Source organism: Sus scrofa, chromosome 15, assembly GCF_054392235.1.
Source record: "Sus scrofa isolate SSC_HxYL_T2T_F1_AM1 chromosome 15, Sscrofa_HxYL_maternal_Yorkshire_Landrace_v2.0, whole genome shotgun sequence".
NCBI classification, from domain to species: Eukaryota; Metazoa; Chordata; class Mammalia; order Artiodactyla; family Suidae; genus Sus; species Sus scrofa.
The window spans coordinates 101,979,277-102,002,972 of record NC_139397.1 but is presented as its reverse complement, the minus strand read 5'-3'; the positions used below and the strand labels follow the sequence as shown (position 1 = coordinate 102,002,972).

The window sequence follows — 23,696 nt, the reverse complement described above, 5'->3', positions numbered from 1 at the left end:
GAAAAAAATTCCAATTATTTAGTTTCTTTGGAGCTTGGATGTTATTTCTTATTGGTTAATAATGAAATCCAGGGAGTTCCCGCCGTGGCTCAGTGGTTAACAAATCCGACTAGGAACCATGAGGTTGCGGGTTCGATCCCTGGCTTTGCTCAGTGGGTTAAGGATCCAGCGTTGCCGTGAGCTGTGGTGTAGGTTGCAGACGTGGCTCGGATCCCGCGTTGCTGTGGCTCTGGCGTAGGCCGGCGGCTACAGCTCCGATTAGACCCCTAGCCTGGGAACCTCCATATGCCGCGGGAGCGGCCCAAGAAATGGCAAAAAGGCAAAAAGACAAAAAAAAAAAAAAAAAAAATGAAATCCAACAAGTATCTGAAGACCTTTCAGATATGATACTGATCTTTCTCATTAACAGGGAAATATATTCACTCTGATTAGATTTGAAATTATTGTTAACAATAATTTAAGACTGAATATTAAATAGGAAGCCCAATATAGTTGAGTTAGCAAGCTTAAATTGTATCACTTCCACTGCTTAAGAGATTACTTTCAGCTCTCCCTAAACATTGTGTTATTGGATTAAAAATACCTGCAAGAGAGTTCCCATTGTGGTTCAGTGGGTTATGAACCTGACTAATAGTAGTATCCATGAGGATGAGGTTTTGATCCCTGGCCTCACTTAATGGGTTAAGGATCTGGCATTGCCATGAGCTGTGGTGTAGGTTGCAGACGTGGCTTGGATCTGGTGTGGCTGTGGCTCTGGTGCAGACCAGCAGCTGCAGCTCAGATTCAACCCCTAACCTGGAAATTTCCATATGCCACAGGTATGGCACTAAAAAGAAAAAAAAATGCGAGAGCAGGAAAATCTACTTAATACTGTGTAATAACCTATATGGGAAAAGAACCTGAAAAGGGATTTGTGTGACTGATTCACTTTGCTGTACACCTGAAACAAACACAACATTGTAGGTCAATTATACGCCAATAAAATCTTTTTAAAAATAAAGTAATGCAAGGGGTAAGCTGAACCAATACTGTAGTTGAAACTTCATATCAGGGGTGTCAGAATTTCTGCATTATTACTAATTTTAGAATTCAGAAATTTGTTAACACTTGAATATATTTTTGTTTTTGCTTTTGTAGGTTTCATTGATTTTATAGTAGAGCCAACATTTTCTCTTCTGACAGACTCAACAGAGAAAATTATTATTCCTCTTATAGAGGAAGCTTCAAAAACCCAGAATCCTTCCTATGGAGCAAGCAGGTTTGATATTTTCTCTTTTTTTTTGCATTGTTTCCCTTTTACTTACCTTTAGTATTCCTTATGTTAGGCAGGAAATGCTTAGAAGAATTATTAGGTAGTATTGCCACCTAATGGCTATATATCATATTGCATTGCCTTTGAAATTGGGAACTTGAGGTCCACCACACACACACACACACACACACACAAAACAAAAACAAAAACAAAAAGTACTGAGGTGTATAACAGAATCAGATTCAATACTCAGAAGAATAAAATTATTTGAATTTTTATTGAGATGTATGAATTATGTCCTAAGTAGAGTAACGTGGTGGTGGGCAGTTGGGAGAGGGGCATTGCATTGGTTTGCTAACAAATCAATCCCAGCCCACTCGTGTCTAGAAAGATACCTACATTAAAGTTAGCCTTTTAAATGACATGCATACGTGGGATCTGTATAACATGTAGCAGTTAAGTCTATCATATATTCAACTTAAAAATTGCAAGCCAGATTTTTTCCTTGATGAATTTGTTAAGGGATATTATTTAAAACTTGCAGTTGCAGAAGAATCATGCTATATTCTTGCCCATCTGAACACCTAGCTTTTCCTAATAACACACCAACAGGCTCCCTAAACGTTGTCCTAATGAGGAAACCGAGGGAATGTTCTGCCTGAGAAAGATCCAGGATAACCTGGAGATTAAGTGGTGAAGGAGACAGTCACCCCACTTTGAGCTCCAGAATGCTAATGCCCCTGTTGTAATATTCACCAGAGGACCTACCACTAAGGCAGCTCATATCAAGGTTCTGCTGCTCTAAATAGACCCACCCTCATTACACATGTGGGCCCTTATCCACTGCTGTGGAAATCCCAGACAGCCCTGGCCACTCTCCATGAGGAAGGGAGGAGGTGAGCAGCACCAACAATAGGCTCAAAACTGTACCTGAACACCCACCATCCTGCTTCTCCAGCTGGTGTTATAAAGTGTTTCAGGCTTTGCTTCCTCACTCCATAGTCTGCCCTAGGTATTTTCTGGTTTCTTTGGTTACTATTAGCTCAGGCACCTTTATGGGATTACATGTTGCTGATTCCTCTAGACGATCAAATATGAAAGGCACCACGAACGATGGAACCTACTCCCCTGACTACTCCCTTACAAGCGTGGACCTGAAGAGCTTCAAAAACAACCTGGTGGACATCATCCAGCAGAATAAAGAGAGGTGGAAAGAATTAGCCGCTCAAGGTACAGTTATTTATGAAGCCTCACTGCCGTCTCCCTCTGTCCCAACTCCTCTTCTGAGATGTTGAATTTTTTCTCCCCTAGATTTCTTCTTTTATAAAACATGCAAGCCCTTGAAGGTATTTAGAATTTGGCTACCCTTGGACTATTCATAAGAAAATTGGTTTGTCTGTTAAATAAAAAGAAATTCTTCTCTGTTTGGGTTGCAGAAGTATTGATATGGGTAACAATGAGGTGGATGTGAAGGACCATAAAAGGGACAAAAAACTTCACAAAGGAGTTCTCATTGTGGCGCAGTGGTTAACGAATCCGACTAGGAACCATGAGGTTGCGGGTTCGATCCCTGGCCTTGCTCAGTGGGTTAAGGACCCAGCGTTGCCGTGAGCTGTGGTGAAGGTTGCAGACACGGCTCGGATCCCACGTTGCTGCGGCTCTGGCGTAGGCTGGCGGCTACAGCTCTGATTCGACCCCTAGCCTGGGAATCTCCATATGCCGCGGGAGCGGCCCTAGAAAAGGCAAAAAGACAAAAAAAAAAAAAAAAAAAAAACCTTCACATAGCACAATAACTTCCTTCATTTCTAGAGGTGCTTTTGATCCTGTGTTTTAGGTTTTCTAAGAAGCTTTTGTGTTGCATTAGGTATGCAGCACTTAGTGTCAAAGATTTGAGGGTATGCTTTTTTCACTTTTACTGACTTCTTTCCTGACCATTTCACTCACAAGTTGGGAAAACCATGTGTAATCTACTACCAAAGAAAACAAATGGAAGCTAGCTTAGTTATTTCTGACATAATTTTGATTCAAATTAATTGGTCTCTTTGATTTCCAAGGTATGTGAGTTAGTGTCAGTTATCTTTCATGAAGGAAATTAGTTTCCGAATTCCAGATCTGGCCCCTGCCTCCTTTCACCCTGCCTCCTGCTAGCCTCCTCTCATGCTCTATACTCCCTGCACAGTGGCCTTCTGGCAGGTTCTTACCATGCCCCAGGATCTTTGCAATGATTGTTTCTTCATCCAGGAATTTTCTTATTGGAGTTCTCTGCAAGACTGATTCCTTCCTGGCTGGCAGGTCAGCTTTTTATTTTTAATTTGAAAGACACTGTGGAATTTTAGTAACTCATTAATTCTCACGTGGAGTTTTTGAAGTATATACTATTATCCCGATTTTACAGGTAAGGAAACAGGCAGAAGGCACTTATGTGACTTGCCTCAAATCCCACAACTAGTAAGTGGAGGAGCTGGAATTCATTCTTTCTCTCTAAACACAATGCCCTAAAATCCCGTGCTGGGCAGCCCCCAAGGAGGCCCTTCATGACCACTAGGAATAATGTCCTCTGCCTGTTTTTCCCTACTCAAAACCAGTTTAGTTACTTCAAAGTGGTATCACTTGTCCATAATCAGTGGTGTTTATTTATTGCTTTACCTATTATCTGTCTTGCACATGGAAACCTGTTATCCTCAAAAGTAGAGCCATGGTCTGCTATGTTTTCTAGGGTGTCCTTAGCTCCTTGCTCAGTGCTGGACATACACAGATACTCAGTAAATATTTATTTAATTAAATAGTTAATTAATCCTAGATAGTGTTACATTATTCCTCCACCTCTGCTATTAGAAAACAAAAGAAATATTGATCCTAATGCCATCATCCCACTCTGTAACTCATGTTTTCCCAGCACATAAGCTTAGTCAAAAGGAAATAGAGTTTCCCAAATATCTGTGGTTCTACACAGCCATTACAAGGACCACTTCCTAGATGTATAAACTGTGCAGTCACACAGTCCCCCACACTCAGAATGGTCCTGTGCTTAATTAAATACTCTAACATCATCATCTTGTAATTTAGCCATGGGCATCATTTATGTTGGAGAAACCAGGGGGTTTTGCTCTCTTGTCCCATCCCAAATTGAGTTGCCACCTCTGGCAGCAAAGTTGGTTTCTGCTGCCATTCTCAAGCTGGTGTTGGTGGCAGAGGTTGGAAATAGCTGCAGGTTCCTGCTATGCTTCCCAGAACCTCCAGAAATTTTTCAAGAATAAATATTCTCAAAGTGTTGTGTTGCCTTGATTGATTTCCAGGGTGATTAAATAGTTGTTCTTGTTAATGTTTTCCAACTTTTTATGCTTGTTTTCTGTGGAAAGGAAACACTCAGCCTATTTACATCACTAAGAGGAAGTCCTCTTTCTCCACATTGGTTTTGGGGAGAATTAAATGAGTTAATTTAGAAGTACCTTAGAAGTACCTAAAATAGTAGCCACTTTACTTGGCTGTTGTTATTATTACTATAATTATTATTTACTGTGCTTTTGCTGTGTGTTCTAGGAATTAGGGACACAGTAAAAAACTAAAGAAACAATAAAACATACCTTCATGAAAGAAGGAATGAGAGTTAGGAGCAGGATTGCAATTTTAAATAAGGTGATTAGGGAAAGGCTTTACTGAGAAAGTGATAGTGTAAAGAAATACATGAACAGTCAGAAAGAGCTATGGTGAGACCTGGGGTAAAGGGTAGGGGAATAAGTTTTCAGACAGAGGTAGTGACCAGCAAAATATCTGGAAGATGGAGTTTGCCTGACGTGCAAGATATAAGAGGAGGCAAGTGAAACAGGGAAATTGGGCAAGTGGGAGTAGTGTAGGCAATGACAGATGGGTATATGATGCCACATCACTGGTTTGGATCCCAAAGAGTTAGGAAACACAATGTATGGTTCTAAAGGAGAAAATAAAATGATCTGAACTGATACTTTAAAAGGTTTACTCTGGCTACGGAATGGAAAATACTATGTTTCAGAGACAAAAAATGGAAACAAGGAGGCCAGAAAGAGACTGTTGTTTATAACTCAGAAACAAAGATGGGGACTTAGTTCAGGTGGTTGTGGTAGAGGGAGAAGTGTCTAAATTGTGGATACATGAACTAGTATCCATGAGTAGAAAAGGATAGCAAAAATAGATTGGATTCTGGATATATCCTGAAAATAGAACTGATAGGATTTGTTAACAGATTAGGTATGGGCTATGAAATCCAGAGAACCATCAATGCCAGAGTTTTTGTTTTCCTACACATTAATTGTGTATGTTTAAATTTCTATAATCATTTTTCAGAACACTTTGGCGTTCTCTAGAAAAGCTAAGGATGCACGTGCATTCCCCAGCAATCTCACTTCTATATTTTTACCTCAGAGAGACTTTATTCATCTGCATCTCAAGACATAAACAAAACATGCACTACAGCATTGTTAACAAGTGCAAAAAAATGTGATAACAGTAAAATGGATTTATAAGCTCTAATGTATTTGTATTATGAAACAGCATAATCTGTTAAGATAAATAAACTTTCACTGTGAACATCAACAGGAATGAAAGACACATATAATATTGAGTAAATCCACCTAGATTGGAACAAAAACCATAAATCAATCCCAGATCTGCTTTCTTTCCCATCTTCTCAAAGAGAATGTGTGCTTGAGAAAAACTAGTTATGTCCCAGAATTAAATCTGGGTGGTCGGTCTGGAATGCACTATGTTTCTTACTATACTGGGTAATTTTCTGATTTGTTTGATATTGATTCAAACCCCAAAATACTAGGCTCAAAGAAGATTAAGAAGTGAGAAAAGGAGGCAACGTGGAAACTGAGACGCTACCAGAACTGCATTGGGCACAAATCACAGCTGTTTAGAACCAGAAGGAAACCTAGAGCTAGCTTAAGGCAAGCTTGAGGTATTAGAATATGTATTAAATTGTTAAAACATACTAGTGTTTTTCAATTTCTTTTTTGTGACTTATTTCCTACATAATTGCTATAGAGTCATAGAATATGATCCATATAATCTCATTCATTAAAGCCTTCTGAGGAGTTTCCATCATGGCTCAGCAGACCATCATGAGTCTGACTAGTATCCATGAGGACCCAGGTTCGATCCCTGGCCTCGTTCAGTGGGTTAGGGATCTGGTGGTGCCACAAGCTGTGGTGTGCAGGTTGCGGATCCAACTCAGATCCTGAGTTGCTGTGGCTGTGGTGTAGGGCAGCGGCTACAGCTCTGATTCGACCCCTGGCCAGAGAACTTCCATATGTCATGGGTATGGCCCTTAAAAAGATTAAAAAAAAAAAAAAAAAAAAAAGGCTTTTGAGACCTGCTTTTGCCTTAGTAGCTCATATGTTCCACTGAAAAGAAGGGGAAACATAGGATTTTGATTAGAATTACTTTGATACCAGTTTGGGAAGAAGTGTCATCTTCTAGTTCTTTTCTCTCCCTCATCTTCCTTTTGGTTTCATAGAAATGAAAACAATTGCACTGAAATAATGAGTCAGACCTTTCCCAACTCTAATCTGAAGGCTACACTTATCCTTCTTGCTACTTGGGGCGAAAACCTCAGTCTGTGACCAGGAAATGAGAAACCTAGATGTTTTCTGGAGGTGTGAATGAGGAAGTACAGTGCTTGACTAAGTATTTTCCAAGAAATTTTGCCCCATATATGGACATGACTTTTGAACCTGAAAACTGAGAGTGTGTGTTTTGTTTCTGAGTACTTCAGCAGCAGTACTTACATCAATTTGTCCACATGGGCACGGACCACTGTGGCCAGTAAGTGGCAACAAAACCAGATTAGTTAATAGTATGCAGCATCAGCTCGTCAACAAGATAAACAGCTTTTCTAGGAAGGAAGTTTTTGTAGGAATTTCCCTTTTGTAGGGAGGGAAATTAAAAATAAAGTATGATTGTTGAATTAAGGCAATATTACTCAGTTAACATTTGTCAAGTGTTTTCACTACTTTACAGGAAAAAAAGATCAGAGGTTCATCTTTCTTTTAATTTGAATGATTTAAAACTAACTGAATTATGTGATACAAACTGAAATAATTTTAAATTCCTTGAGATTTTCCAGTGTGGTTAATAGTTTTAAAAAATGTTTCAGAGGGAAACTGACACTTTTGAACATAGGTGAATCTGTTTTAAAAACAAACAAACAAAAAAAATGAGACCTCATTCTCTGTTTTGTACCAAGGTCTAAGGCAATCTTAAGACATGTTTAGGAACTTGAATTCAGTTAAATTATTTTTCCTAGAAAATATTTACAGGATCATAAAAACCAGTTAAAAAAAAAAAGGAGCGCTATAACATAGTGTAAATAGCCGATTTGTTCTCATTTCCACCCAATGTCTAACTTAGGGAACTTTAGGGACAAATGCAAGAAACTGTTGTTTCACACTCTCCCCTCTGACTCCCACAGATATTCCTGTCCATTTTGGAAGTTCCACAATTTAAATCAGGCTGATTCTTCCTTTTGGTTTCACAGGGTGTGAATAAGCTGCCCCTGGAAAAATGGGAAGTAATCCCATCGGAATGCCACTTTTATCTTCCTCCTTTGCTTCTCAAGGGAAAACCTAGATCGTGTCCTTGGTGTCATCTGGAAACAAGGCTGCGTGGGCTTCAGGCTGTATTTCTCAAATTTAGGGCACTTACAGAGCCTTCCTCAGTAAATCTTTATCTTCAGTGCTGATAGATGCTGAAGTATTCACAAGAATAAATAGAGTTGTGAGCCTAAACATCACACCCAAACCAATTATACAGTAGTGCTTTCACAAAAACCTATGTCAATCACTCTGCACTCATCTCATAGAACTTTGTTAGATTTTTTCTTTTTTCTTTTTAGGGTCGCACCTGCGGTATATGGAAGTTCCCTGGCTTGGGGTCGAATCATAGCTGCAGCTACCGGCCTATGCCACAGCCACAGCGATGCCAGATCCAAGCCGTATCTACACCTTATCATTGAAGCTTGTGGTAATGCTGGATCATTAACCCACTGGGCAAGGTCAGAGATCAAACCCACATCCTCATGGATACTAGTCAGATTCTTAACCTGCTAAGCCACAATGGGAACTCCAGATCTTTTTTTTCGTATTTGCCAGCAATCCCTATTAGTCCCTAATAGTGCAACTCATTCTTACATCTATTGCTTAGAGAAAATAAAAATAGATTTTTTTAAAAAAACAAAAATATATCCATGTTACTTTGTATTGAATTACTTTAAAGGTTATGTTTGTAAATATTCATAAAATATTTCAGTTACTCTTTTCCATTACCTTTTTATAAAACATAATGCATTTTACATGATAACTCCTAAACTCCCAGGACTATGAATCTTGAGCATCTTTTGGAGAAAATATATGAATACTTTTTAGATTTCATAAGGGACATGTAAACAGAGGGAAGAAAAGTCTTTCAGAGATTAAAGACTAGAACTGACTCTCATTTTCTCTCTAATTATGGTTTAAAATGTAATTGAGAGTTTAAATGAGATCTTGCTCATAATTTTTAAATCATATTTGAAAGTATTAGTAAATTAAATTATGTATTATATTATACATTTATTTTATTGTTCCTATTCCTAATTTAATCTCTTCAGCTAACATTCTACATTATATTATCAGTGCAGTAAAGCAGGAGTATGCATTTGGTAGAATGGAACATTTGGAAGATCAGAATTATAAAGTTTTAAGAGGTAGTATTCACCAAAATCACTTAACCTTAGAGGACTTAGATAACAGTTCATTCAGTGAGTGTGTACTTGTGTGTTACTCATTCATTCACTCATTTATCATAAGGCATAACTCAGTAGTTTTCAACCCTGGCAGCATATCAGCATCATTGGGACTACTTTATTTTTTAAAAGTTCAACATGGTTTATTTTCAGGAACACTTTTGGGCATTTCAACGAATGCAGAGGGCTTGGAGGGGAGAGCAGAAAACTTCACTAGCTCCTTGCCAAGACAAGCCAAGTACAGATTAGGATCTGAGCCAGCTCCATCTTGACAAAGCTGTACTCAGGAGACATCAGTTTGTACCTAGATAAAGCTGCCATTAAAATATCTATGTCTTGGGTCATGTGTCTCTACCATAGAACATTTGTCTTCTCTTCCTGGAAGAGTCAGTGGACATTCTTTCTACCTTTATCCTTGTTCTTTCCTCCTCCTTCTTGGGCCCCCTCCTCTACTTATTAAAATCCTACCTATCTTCCAAAACCCCATTAAAATGCCCGCTCCAAGAATCCTATCACTTAGTTTTGTAAGCTGTCTTATTTGTACTGCAGTTGGAGTACTTACATTCTGCCTTGCAAGTCTCAAAATGGGAAGATAAAAATATATTCAAAAAGGATGTGCCAAAGTCAGTATTGGGATAGGAAAGGGAGTGAAGGAGATTCAGTATCTGTTTCCAGTTACACATGCCTTAGAGAAATTCTGACGTTCCCTTTTGGAGATGTACTCTACCCAATGAGAACTATTGAATATCATGAGATACTACAACCAAAATGTGTTACACATGCCTAAAACTATGGAGCCTGCCAAAATATTGAGAACTACTAATGAAGTTATTCTGAAAATATTTACAGAGACCCACTATATATAAAACAAATGCCTGTAGATTTTTTAAAGAGAATTCATAGAATGTAGGATGTTCAGCTTTAGATATTGATGGTTCTTGCTCAGAGCCAGGAAAAGTTCTGTCAGTGTTGGGTAGAGGAGGGTTGACTCTATTCTAGGGAAGTTTTATTTTAACAGTGAATGAAATGGTATTAGCCACTGTTATGTTGTACCATGTACCATGTATTTTTTTTTTTCCTTGGCATATAGAAGTTCCTGGGCTAGGGGTTGAATTGGAGCTGTAGCCACTGGCCTACACCATAGCCACAGGAAAGTGGGATCTGAGCCACATCTGTGACCTACATCACAGCTCGTGGCAACCCCAGATCTTTAACCCACTGAGTGGGGCCAGGGATCTAACCTGTATCCTCATGGTTGATTCATTTCCACTGAGCCACAATGGGAACCCCCTGTTGTACCATATTTTTGATTGTTAGCTAAATGAGCTAAAATAAATGGCTAAAGTGTAAGGGTAGGGTACATTCTCCAAAACTTTTCCCCTTGTTCAATGTCTGCACATCTGTACTTGCAGCATTTTCAGGCACCAAAACTTAGTCCCTTGCTGTAATTCTACTTTGCAATAAACTGCAATAAGTAACTGGAGGAGCTCACAGGAGTTTTGTAGCCTCTGAAAACTCTAGGGTACAGAGTGTGACAGTGGATATTTGAAGAGTGAAAAAGGTGATGATGGGGAAGAAAATGCTAGACAGGACGCTGCAGTGTGGAGTAGAGTTGATGGGGGCAGAAGAAGACTAAAGAGGTGGGGCATGAGGTAGGGAATAGCTATTTTAGAAAGTTCTCCCTTTCAGGTGCTACTTTCCTCCAGAAAATAGAACCAGAATTTTTACCCAGAATTGACTGAGTCCTTCATATTCCTCACACTAGGCTAGGTTCAAGACTTTGTCAGTTTCCCCCAATAATTAATCCAGCTCCAAGTACATTGGAAGCTTTGTTGTCTTACATTATGCTTTAGAGCAAAATATAAATCATCACTTTCATCTCTCACCTCTGTTCTCTCTCCAAAACCTCAAGTTCTATATTCCTTTTGACCTAAGATTTCTCCTCTCTTTCTTTTCTCTGCCTCTAGAATCCCCTCAGTTGCACAGAACAATTTAGTTCTGTCCTCAAATTTAGCCCATTCAATAAGACAAAAGCCTGATAATTGGCCTAAAATGACATCTATAGTTCTTCAAGCATGCCTGGGCATCTCTGGGGTGATCATGATTTGGTTATTATTTTCAGATTCATTGAATTCCTTATTAATTTTTTTTTCTTCTACCATCAGGAAATTTTTAAAAACCTTAATCACTGTACCTATAACCTACCTTTGTAATCAGAAAAATCATCATATGTGTTATTATTAAGATAGGCATTTCCTTATTTTTAACATAATTTATTTGAAATATATTGAATATACAATGATACTGTAGTCAAACAGGTTTATTTAAAATCACTTATTGTTAGAAAAAATCAGATTTTTTCAAAAAGAAACAAAAGTTTTCTAAAAATAGATCTTGCATTATTGCTTGAAAAATTAAAAAAAGAAAACTAGAAGTCTTTCCCACCAGAGATAAAGTAAATCTTTAAAACTGATGGAAAATCATTGAAATTTTAAAAGATCAGATTTACATTGTGATTAGCATGACATTTTAGTAGATTTTGATAGGTTCACTAATTAAATCTTATATATTATTACTTGTATTTGAAATATCTTAAAATGCAACATATTGGGGTTCCCGTTGTGGCTCAGTGGGTTAAGAATCAGTGTTGTCTCTGTGAGTAGGCTGGTTCAATCCTTGGCCTCACTCAGTGGGTTAAAGATCCAGCATTGCCACAGGTTGTGCCATAGTTCACAAATACAGCTTGGATCTTGCATTGCTGTGGCTTTGGTGTAGGCCTGCAGCTGAAGCTCTAATTCAGCCCCTAGCCTGGGAACTTCCATATACCTCAGGTGTGGCCGTAAAAAGAAAAAAATGCAATATTGCATATTATATATGATAAGTGATTTTTGTAATTATGTTGGTACTAATGCTAAACAGAATGCAAATTTCTGTTCCACTAAGTATGTATTTATTTGCCAGACAATAATGTGATTCTGTCATAGTCATTATCGTATTTAATTAGCCAAACAACTTCATGATTTAGGTATTACCACTGAGGTCAAGGGAAGTTAAGTATGCCAACCAAATCACAGGTTTATGCACATATCTTTCTCAATTATTTTCACAGTTTCATATAATACTCTGAAAATAGCAACATGATAGGAGTAAACTTAGAAATAGGAAAAAATTTCTTTGAAACCTTACCCAAGACTAGCATATTTGCTTCATCAACTCTACCTCTTTTTTTTTTAAATTTTATGGTGTATAGTTGACATACAACATTGTATTAGTTTCAGGTGTATAGAAAAGTGAATCAGTCATATGTGTAAATATATCCATTCTTTTTTCTGACATAGGTGATTACAAACTATTGAGTAGATTTTTCTGTGCTATACAGTTCATTCTATTTAATCATATATTTTGTACAGTAGTGTGTGTATGTTATTCTCACCCTCCCAATTCTCTTTTTATTAAAGTATAGTTGATTTACAATGTTTGCCTAGCCCCAGTATAACTAACCCCATGAGCTTTCAGTTATCTCTCATAGACATTTTTTTTAATGGCTGACCTGTGGCATATGAAAGTTCCTAGGCCAGGGATAAAACCTGCACCTCTGCAGCAACCTGAACCACTGCATTACAGTTGGATTCTTAACCCACTGTGCCATAGCAGGAACTCTTAGACTTTTTTTTTAAGTTTTATTGACCTATAGATGATTTATAATGTTATGATAATTTCTGCTTTACAGCAGACTGATTCAGTTATTCATGTACATACATCCATTCTTCAGATTCTTTTCCTACACAGATTATCACAGAATATCGGGTAGAGTTCCCTGTGCTATATAGCATGTCCCTGTTGGCCAGTCATTGCATATACCTCAATGTGCATATGCCAATTCCAAACCCCCAGTCCCCATCTGCCCTGCCTCCACCTGTCCTCTTTGGTAACCATATAGTTACTTTAGAAGTCTGTGAGTCTGTTTCTGTTCTACAAATAAGTTCATTTGTATCCATTTTTTAGACTCCACATATAAATGATATCATATGATGTTTATCTTTCACTTATTAACTTCACTTAGTATAATAATTTCTAGGTGCATCCATGTGTTGCAAATGCCATTATTTCATTCTTTTTTTATGGCTGAGTAATATTCCATTATATTACCACATATTCTTTATTCATTCATCTGTCAGTAGACATTTAGTTTGCTTCTAAATGTTGGCTATTATAGGTAGTGCTAGTATAAATATTGGGATATATCTTTTTTGAATAAGTATTTTTGTCTATTCTACGTACATGTAAATATAAATAAATTAATATATAATTTGTATAAATTATACATTTGTATAAATTATATATATATTTGCCCATTGGTATTTTATACAGACATTTATTGCAGCAACTCTATAAGGGAGGAATTGTAGTCTGGTAAAACTAATACTCACTGAACCTGAATTATTTGTCTAATTTGTCTAAATTCACACAATTAGTCTTTGAAGAGGCTGGAATTTATACCTAGTTTGTCTAAATTCAAAGTCAGTAAATTTCTGGATAGTTTCTAGATCTTCTTGAAGTTTCTTGTGACAGCTTGATTTATTTACATTTTCTAAACTTTCTTGCAGAGCAGAGGCTTAACAAAACTGTTGACAGAGGAACTATAATAACTGCAGAAATTCAGGACATATAAAATGATATTGCTCCAGCGTGTGTGAACTCCTCAACTATATCTGCATGGACAATAAAACTTGGAAGGAATGTAGAAGTTTTCTGATAGTAAACATTTTTAAGTAAAACATTATACATGTTGGCAGCTCTAATTTGACCAAAAGACTTAGGGATTTAAGTCTGCTTGCTGGAAATCTACAGGGCCCTATGAAAGAAAGGGGATCCATTTTTGCAGATGTTGAATTGATGTCACAAACCAGATAAGTAACAGCTACAAATTCTTTGGTTGACCTGGTTCAGCTGCTGTGACTATATCAGTATGTTTATGTTTTCAAATATCTTAAGTGGCATTCTATAGCATATTTTTATTAAGATAATACAATGAGCATTAATAAATTTTCTTTGAGTAGCTAATCAATAACTGTCATTTCTGCAATAAAGCTTACCCATATAGTTTCACTTTAGATGTCCTTTTTCCAAAACATCAGAGACTGTGATAAACAATTTATCTTTTATATTAATTCTACCATTTACCCACTGAACAAATGTTTTAATGGCCTTCTGCCATAAAAAATGATTTAAAAAATTTTTAAGGGACAGATATCTTTGAAAAAATATTTGTCTTTTAGTAGGTGTGAATGGTAGGGGTAAAATGGCTTAATATATTGGCTTTTATGGCATTTGAGAAAGACCTGTCCAATATATAATTTAGTTTAAAGTTAGTCAAGTTATTTTCTTCCTGAAAATTTAATTTTTTTTTTAAGAATTGCTATTCTACCCCATCTACATTGTGATCCCATAGTAGTTGACTTAATGGTTATTGTACTGGTCTTGTAGGAACGTCCCCATAATTAAGTAACAGATTGGCTGGTGTCTAATGTTTAAGAATGTGTATTCACAGAGAAGTTTATTTCTTCCTACTCTCTGACTCTGTCTTTGGGGGAAAAAAGCTGTCATTTACCTGTTAGATTTAATTTCAAAGATAAGTCATACATTCGTACTGAAGAAAGACCAAAAAAACATAGCAGGTATTACGTTATACCCAGGAAGTCTGCCTAGTATAGAGTTAGGATTCAGAGCTCTGACCTAGACTATTTTATCTAATCCTGTTCTCATCACTTATTTGCTATGTAATTGAACAAATTATTTAATCTATTTACAGTGAGGATCACACAAGTAGCTGTCATGAGAATTAAATCCGTAAGTTATGCAAAGTGCTCAGAATTTAGTGTTTTCTACCATAATTCTTATTATCCTCCTGGGCTAACGTATGTGACTTCAAACTATATGGAAATCTTATAAAAGGCTTCCTTAGAAAAGTATACTATGGAAAAATGCTACCTACTCATAAAAATTCTGATATGAGTTTATGCTTAACTCATGAGAAAACATGCAGTAGATCAATTCCATCGATCAAGTGAGTGAATTGCTACATGGTGAATTGAACTTGACTCTTCTATCAGTTTCCATTCTTAGTTAATCCATCAAGTTAGCCTATAGATAATATCTCACAAATATCTCTCAAATCTATCCAGTTCTCTGCATGAGTGAATGAAGGAATGGAATTGGCTCATTCTGAATAGCTGGTATAGCTACTCAATTTGTAGAGCTGAAAATGAACCACCTTTAAATACTTTATGTTGAGGATCCTTCCACTTAAAATACTTGCCTTTAGTTTTTCTTGGCATAGAATTCTTTAGGAAAAGAAAACAATTCTAAAAGAAGAAAAGTTTGACTAATCCAGCAAACTTGGTTTATGGCAATTCACTTCTTTCCCAAAAGAATACATTACCATCATAGTTACTATTCCTGAAAGTATGCCTAGATTTAGCCCTTGTATATAGCCCAAACTCTGGTTCTGAAAAACTTCTTCTAGGACTGTTGTTCATTCTTTGGCTAATATAATTTTCCCTTGTTAACTATAGGAATCTAGGAAATTCCCAGAAATCATGCAAAAAAAGATTTATAGCCAAAGTCTTTGCCCTTTTTTAGATATATTTAATTTCTCTGAAGAAATGATGAAAAATGAAGGAAAAAGAAAAGTGATCCAAGAAATCTCTTCAGGTGAGGTTTAGTATATAAGGCTAGAGAAAATGATGAAAACCTTCAAGAATCTGATGCCCAAACTTTTTTTCCATATAATTTTCAAAACCCAGTCGAGGCTCATTTTCTAGCAAGATAGCTTGTAATGAGTGATCTTGGAAGACTTGTACTAATTGTGATTTGTGGGGGTAAAGAGAGAAATTCAGCACAAGAATCCACTCAATAATATTATCTCCATCACTCTGGACATGGGATTCATTCAGAAGAGTCCTATGTTCTCATATCCTTCTGTCATGAATGAGGCTTCTATAAAATATGCTGTGCCAGTCTGCTGTTTAGAGAAAACCCAGAGTTATCAGTAAGAAATGGAAATCTCATCAAACAAAAGAAATACAACAAAAATGAGGTAATTGTTTTGATGTTTTTGATGTAGAGATAATTGAACACCCATGATTTTTTAAATTTTGTATTGGAGTATAGTTGATTTGCAATGTTGTGTTAGTTTCAGGTATGCAGCAAAGTGATTCATATATATATTTTTCAGATTATTTTCTCAAATATACTTATTTTAAATAAGTATACCTCCATCATGAGATTTATCCTATTATATCGGTTATTATAGAATAGAGATCGCAACTGCTCCCACAATCCTGGCTAAATGCTGTAGATTAATAAAATACTTTGTAACTAATTGCTTAAAGTGCTTTTATTTTAAAGCATGGATTTACAATTTATAAATGTACTGTAATAGGAGAACATTGCAGATATGATCGAGAGAAGCAATTTATTCCACTACTGATTTCAGCAACCATTACGTGGATAAAGTTTTCTCTACACATTTCTTCAAATAGCCCCTTGCCACAGCCAGCCTAAGTTAGATAAGAACAGGTACAAAGGAGAGAAAAAAATAGCCTGGGAGGCATTTTGTAAAAATACCAGTTTTTCACATTCCGGGTTAAAGGATAGCTGGATATGTGAGATTGATTTCTATTTTGGCTGGTTCTTAGACTTTAATCAATGTAGTTACCAACTCAGCCTTCTAAGATTTGGTGACTTAAAGATAATAAGATGGGGAGAAAAAAAAAAAAACAGAAAAAAGTCATTTGGGCATTTAGTATATTTGGCAAGCAATATGTATAGCATACCATCAGAGACAGCCAAAACTTCTGAGAATTTTGGATTATGCAGGCCACTGATATATTCTAAATCTTTTTCTGTAGTAGGTACCTACTTGCTGAAAATTTTGTATTCAGCTTGGTGAAGATTTTAAGTGTTTTTTGTCTCCAAGGGAAAAGTGATGAGCAAAATCAAAGGAGACATACTTTCCTGATTCTTTCTTCTCTCATCTTCCCTAGATAGAAACTCATACCAAAAAAAAAAAGTGCCTCCTCCACTGAAAAATTTGATCATAAACAGTAAAAAATGAGAAATTTGTGATGTTCACAGTCTCTAGGTTAGAAGCAATTCATTGCTTTTGCTACATATGAATATGCAAAGAAAACAGTGTATTCAGTTTGTGATCCCTGAAGTCTATAGTGAATTGCGGGATGGTGAGTCAGAAACTCTTGAGACAAAAACTATTGCAGGGTTTTCTCATTTACACCTTTTGATCTTTTGTAAGCATAGATATTTACCTCAGTCATGTATTTATGTTGGGCTTTAAATTGAATAACATCTCATTACTCCTGGAGTCATGAACGTCTGTTCTTTCTCCTCTGTGGCATTAGCAAGATAACACTTGGCTCTTTTCTGCAGCACTTCAATTTGAAATCTCCCTAAGTGTGGGTCTTGGATTTGAGGCTTTCTTCATCTGTCTTCCACTGCAGGTTTTACTATAGAAAGCAATTGTAAAAAGAGAGTTTTGGTTTGTAGAAAGTGCTGCTAAACCTGATTTTTTTTTTTTTTTTTTTGGCAGCTTGTCAGAGCAGGAAGATGAAAAATGTCATATTTATTCCTCATTTCTCAACTTGAATCTTTGCAATTATATTTCTCCAAACAACACAAAATGGTTTCACTTTTTCAGATCCAATGGAAACTTGCCCCTTTAGGTTAGGAAGTTAGCACTGTGTGACCAAATTTTCAGTTTAGTGCATGACTCTGTGTTTGAAGCCCCAGTTCTGCTCTTTAGATGATATATGATTTTGAGCAATAGAAATCGTTGGGAGGATTAAGTGATAAAATAGAAGCAGCACTTGGCATAGTGCTTGGCACATAGTAAGTATTCCCTAAATGTTAACTACTGTTTTTGCTGTTGCTACTAATATTATCGTTAATAATAATAAACTTTGTCATTGTTAATCATTTATCTATACTCTTTCTTGCACAGATTACATATGATTTAATAAAAAAATAATAGCACATTCATGTTAAAATACATTTATACAGATTTTAATAAGAATTTAATATTTAAAATAGTTTCTGTATTGTATCCTTTTTAAAGATTTTGTATAACGACCCAGACTTGTAAATCTGATGACATCTTATGTCCATGTTTGGTCCATTTTAAAACACAAGGGTTCAGAACCTTATGGAAAATTGTAGACCAGAGATTGTGGATAAGTGGAAAGTTACATATGTGCAGGAACCATTGTTTTTTCTTTCTGACATTGTTAAAGTTGAGCAATTTGAGAAATAATTTCTGAGAGTAGTTGCATTGTTATTAAATCCTACCTTGAAAGTAGAACCTTCAACTATTTTTAACTTTCAAATTGAGTAGAAATGGCCACAAAGCAACAAAATCAAGAATTGATCTTTTAATAGTTTTCTAGAGCTAGTAAACATAAATGACACTCTATTCTACACATATAAGGAAGTGAAAATTAATAGCTTATTTTAGAATAATATACCTCAGGTGTTTTTGCAGGATTATCTACATTCAAAAGAGTGTAATTATGTTCAGCCCTCCATTTAGGCACAAAAGTGCATTTCCATATTGACATACTTAAACATTTTTACTGAAAGCAATTGAAATCTTTTTTCTTTTTTTCTTAATCCAACTTTAAATAGAAAATCCAATTAACTAGAATACTAAAAGCAAAGCCAAATGTTTCTATCATTTTATAATTTTTTCCACGTTTTAACTTTTGAAACTACTTTAGAAAACTAAAATTAGTTTTCTGCATGCATTTTTTCTACTTATAAATGATAAAGAAAAAGTGATTTTTTGGCACACCTCTCAGGCTCAATTTTCATCTCATCTTTCATCCCTGATTGAGAAACTAGAGAAGGCCCACATTGCCTCTCACATTAAATTGGTTCTAAGAGCCAAACCTTAAAATTTCCGCAACTTTTTGCTACCACTCTTTACAGCAGATAAAGTATGATTTGAGTGGTCTTCATTTCACTACCCCCTAGACCTTCTTCCTCCATTGCTACCCTCCCAACGCGTCTACCTCCAAAGATAATCAATGCCCTCACATTTCCCTGCCACCAGAGCTTGCTTAAAAAAGAAAAGAAAAAAATCTGTGATTCAGTCGGACAAATCCCATCTGGGAATAAGAACATTTCAATAGGTATTAGAGCTTACCCCTAAAAGAATGATACTGAAGGAGAAACTGTTTCTTCAACCAGAGGATAGAGTTTTTTTTTAACTGGGCTTTACTCCTTCCTTGGTACATCTTTTTCTTTCTTATCTCCTGCCTTTGCTCATATTCTGCTCTTCCAGCTCACCTCCTTACTCCTTTCATTAAGAGAACATTCCTATCCTCATGCCACAAAACATATGCATCCTGTAGACCTAATTTTAGATGGAACTCTTTCAAGGAGCCAGCTCACTACCTCCTACTGTTTAAACTCTAGTGTCAGTGGAACTTAAACATTAAGATTTCTGGCTATTTGACGTGGGTTTGGCTCCCCAAATTGGGTAAAATGTCTTTGAATGGCAAAGGAATGTACACAAATCTTTCAGTGTCCCTAGATCACCCATAGAATACTTTGTGCATTGGGATTCTTTCTGGAGTTTGCTGATGTAAACTGATGTGCTTTGTATTGCTTTAGCAAACAACAACAACCAAAAAATGACCTATCTGGAGTTCCTGTTGTGGCTCAGTGGGTTAAGAATCTGATGTAGTGTCCATGAGGATGTGGGTTCATTTCCAGGCCTTGCTCAGTGGGTTAAGGATCCGTTGTTGCCACAAGCTGTGGCATAGGATGCAGATGTGGCTTGGATCCGGTGTTGCTATGGCTGTGGTGTAGGCCTGCAGACTCAGCTCTGATTCAGCCCCTAGCCCAGGAACATCCATATGCCACAGGAGTGGCCCTAAAAAGGAAAAAAAATTACCCATCTTTTGATATGTATCTTATATAAGACTTTAAGAAATCAAGTATTACTTTCTCTAACTTTATAAGGTTGGAACTACTACACTTGGAAAGGGGTGGAGTTTTTCTTCAACAGCCTCACCCTCTCTTTCTCCTCATCTCTGTTGGTGTTTACTGTTCAGTCTTGCCTTTGCTTACTATTACTTTCATGAATGCAGCAAAATGTATCCTCAGGCAAAAAACATACATCTATTTCCTTTCAAGATGTTTTTAATTAAGAGTGTTTTCTCCTGGTGTTGAAGATTTCTTATTTTCAACCTCTAAGGAAAATTATATTCTGCAGATTCCAAAAAAACCAGTTAGAATCGAATCTCTGATTTATCCTACATAGCATTTATCCAATGACTATAATTTTCAGTCCTAGATCATCGATTCTTTCTAGTTATTGGTAACATAAAGCTACAGAAATGGACCAAAAATAAAACTGAATCAAACTAGACAGATCTCTCAGCCTGAGGAAATACTGGTCTACATAGCAAAGGTAATATTTTTCTTATGAAGAAATGAGAATGCAGTATAGCCAGATTAGTCTTTCTTTCTGTTGAAAAAGACTGTACAAACAATTTTCTGCTAAGTGTTTTTCAAACACTATTTGTTGAAATGGAAAATTAACTGGAGTACTTTTCAAAGGGTGATGTGGGGATCTGTCTCCCAAACTCTCTTAGGCTATGGTGCCTTGGACTAGTCAGTTATCCCTGACCATGTGCTCATTTCTAAGATGGGAATTTTGGTAACAGTTTTACTACTCCAAGGATTATTGGGTCAGACAGGTGAGAAATATATGAAGGCAAATATAGACAATTAAATTAAATCAATTATTGTGGTTTTATATCTATAGAATTGATCTTTTTGTTAATTATGAATTCTCTGTATTGGGAAAACACAGCAAGCACACTAAATCTGTCATTTCTTTGGAGATTAGTATTTAGGATAAAACTAATTTTTTACAAGAGAGTAGATTTAAAGTCTGTTTAAAGAAAAAATATTTGTAATTACGAGAATAAATGGCAGATAGATATAGCAGAAATGGTGAAGGTGATACGCAAATGGTTGTATTTTGGGAAATGGTGAAACTAGAGACCAAGATTCTGGTTGGACTTTGTCAGAGAGATGTAGCCACTAGATAGCCTTGAAGCCTTGAAACCTTGAGCAGATGGCTCAACCTACATCTCAGTTTCTACAATTATTTAATACCATCTCCTAGGTTTGCTTGAGGATTCAGAGAATTGAGATGAGTGAAACACTTAAAATAGTGCCTACCACTAAGCAGTTGTCCACAAGGTATTGATTATTTTTGTTATATTTTCAATTGTATAATAATTTATCCTAGCAGATTATTTTTTAAATAATAATTCAGCAAGACCATAACTGGACAGTTGGAGTCTCTAACATGCAGTTGGTGGTATGCTTATATTATTCCCTGCAAATATTATTTATATCACCTACAAAGTTAACATACTATGATTCTAACATAATAATAGTGAGCTCAAATTGTAGGCTAAGAGCCTAAATTAGCTAAATATAGAGGATTTATGTTTATTTTGGTAGGTCTGTCCTTCCTATTACCACTATCCCCTCCCTGCACTCCACTGATTTTTAGACTGTGTTTTTAAAGCAAAACCCATATTTCCATCACTTTACAAATGACTTTTTTCAAATTTTAACATTTAGATAAATACCTAAAAGCTCATTGAGATGAACAGAATTATTCAAAGTTTCTTACTTCTGCTACCTTTTTGCTGACTGACAAACAAGTTTCTGTGCACTTGCTTTGAACAGACTCATTCCATTCATTCCTAGGGTATAGTTTCCTATGTATGCGAACTTGAAAATCTCTTCAATAAAATGAAATTCCAGGGTCGTATTATGGGTCCTGTTGGAATAATGGTGACTTAAAAGCCAGTAGTTTTGACTTCAGGTTATCTATTTGTGTTCTCTACTGGGGGAAATAACTTGATTATTCTGGGCCTATTTCTTACCCGTAAAATTAAGTTAGATTATATTAAAAATTTTAACCCATGTTGTATAGATGGAGCTTGTACACTTGGAGAGTGATTTGTTACTAATCTTGAACTAAAGTGTAGGGTTTTTTTTTTGTTTTTTTTTTTTTTGCATTTGTAGGAAACAAAATAGTAAAACTTGTGCTATTTGTGTTTGTCACTAGTGGAAATCATAGATATTTTCATAAAATTTAAATTCATGGAAATACCTTGAGGTATCATTTGATATTATTATTTCAAAACTACTGGATTATAGACCTGTAGCTAGATCTTGTTATTTAATGCATTAATAAAGAAGCACTTTATTATAATATGTTACTGTATCACATCTTAAGGATTACTTAAAGTTGTTGATAATTATAATGTAAGTGAAATCCTTTGTAACCTTATGTATTTCTTATCATTTTTAATGTATTTTATGTTGAGGAGGCCATCGGTTTACCCAAACTAAAAGAGAGGACTCTGATTTTAAAATGTTTTGAACCTTGGATTATAGAGATGTTTTTCAAGGTCTTTTACATAGACCATTCTTGGGTCATGAAGATTATCTAACATTAATGATATGAATTGAACAAGGCAAATCATTTCTTCACTTCTGGCATAATAATATATCAGAATGCTATGACTTTATTTTTTTATGAAAGCCTAAAAGTTACTTCCAAATAGTATTATCGAAGTTAGTTATAAAGACTTCTACAACTAAAGATTTATTAACTAAAAGATGTGGTTTGAATTTGCTGAGCACTCTAATTTTTCCTCAGTATTTTCCTAGGCAATCTGGCTGCCAAGCAATTGATTGGCAATGTTGTGTCTGTGTCTCTGAAAACATCTGGAATTTTATAGTTTCAAGGAACACATTTTTTTTCAGTGCTGCAAAAATCTTCTCTTGAGTTAAGAGTTTTAAATTGTTCCTCTTCTAATGAAATTACTCTTGGGTATAGTCTATGTAACATTTGGGGGTGGGGTGTGTTGCTGCTTTTTAACCATTTGCTGTTTTGCTCCTCTTTTGTTACTTTTTTTTTTTTTTTTTTTTTTGTTACTCCTCTTTTGTTAATGGTGAGTTCTTTATCCCCTAGAAATAAGAACATTTGATTCTTGGTAAACCTCGGTGTCCTTTTTTTGTTCTTTATTTCTCTTTCTTTCTTTCTTCTTTCCTTCTTTCCTTCCTTCCTTCCTTTCTTCCTCTCATTCTTTCTTTCTCTTTCTTTCTTTCTTTCTTTCTTTCTTTCTTTCTTTCTTTCTTTCTTTCTTTCTTTCTCTTCTTTCTTTCTTTCTTTCTTTCTTTCTTTCTTTCTTTCTTTTTCTCTCTTTCTCTCTCTCTCTTTCTTTCTTTCTCTCTCTCTCTCTCTCTCTCTTTCTTTCTTTCTTCTTTCCTATCCACACTCACGACATATGAAAGTTCCCAGGCTGTGGGTCAAATCGGAGCTGTAGCTGCTGGCCTACACCACAGCCACAGCAACGCCCGATCCAAGATGAGTCTGTGACCTGCACCACAGCTCATGGCAACACTGGATTCTTAACCCACTGAGTGAGACCAGGGATTGGACCCGTATCCTCATAGATACTAGTTGGGTTCATTACTGCTGAGCCACAGTGGGAACTCCAGAACCTCAGTGTCCTTTTGCCCACTGTGAAAGAGTCTCAAATTTTTTGAGAACCAGAGAATTAATTACTT

General features: G+C 36.0%; 1 protein-coding gene across 24 annotated transcripts in view; it reads left to right on the top strand.

Moving 5' to 3' along the window:
* Positions 1-23,696, top strand: part of PDE1A (phosphodiesterase 1A) — a 347,596-nt gene that overhangs the window by 318,045 nt on the left and 5,855 nt on the right. For 23 of the 24 annotated variants that reach the window (XR_014829869.1, XR_014829871.1, XR_014829872.1 and 20 more), the window contains 2 exons: positions 1,138-1,258; positions 2,337-2,482. Coding sequence is in view for 15 of the 24 variants with exons in the window: in XM_085000028.1 (XP_084856154.1) it covers positions 1,138-1,258; positions 2,337-2,482 (267 nt within the window). In the remaining 9 variants the exon portion in view is untranslated. Of the gene's footprint in view, positions 1-1,137; positions 1,259-2,336; positions 2,483-13,618; positions 14,076-23,696 lie in introns of those variants that run through there. The other variant, XM_085000036.1, reaches the window with a different exon arrangement.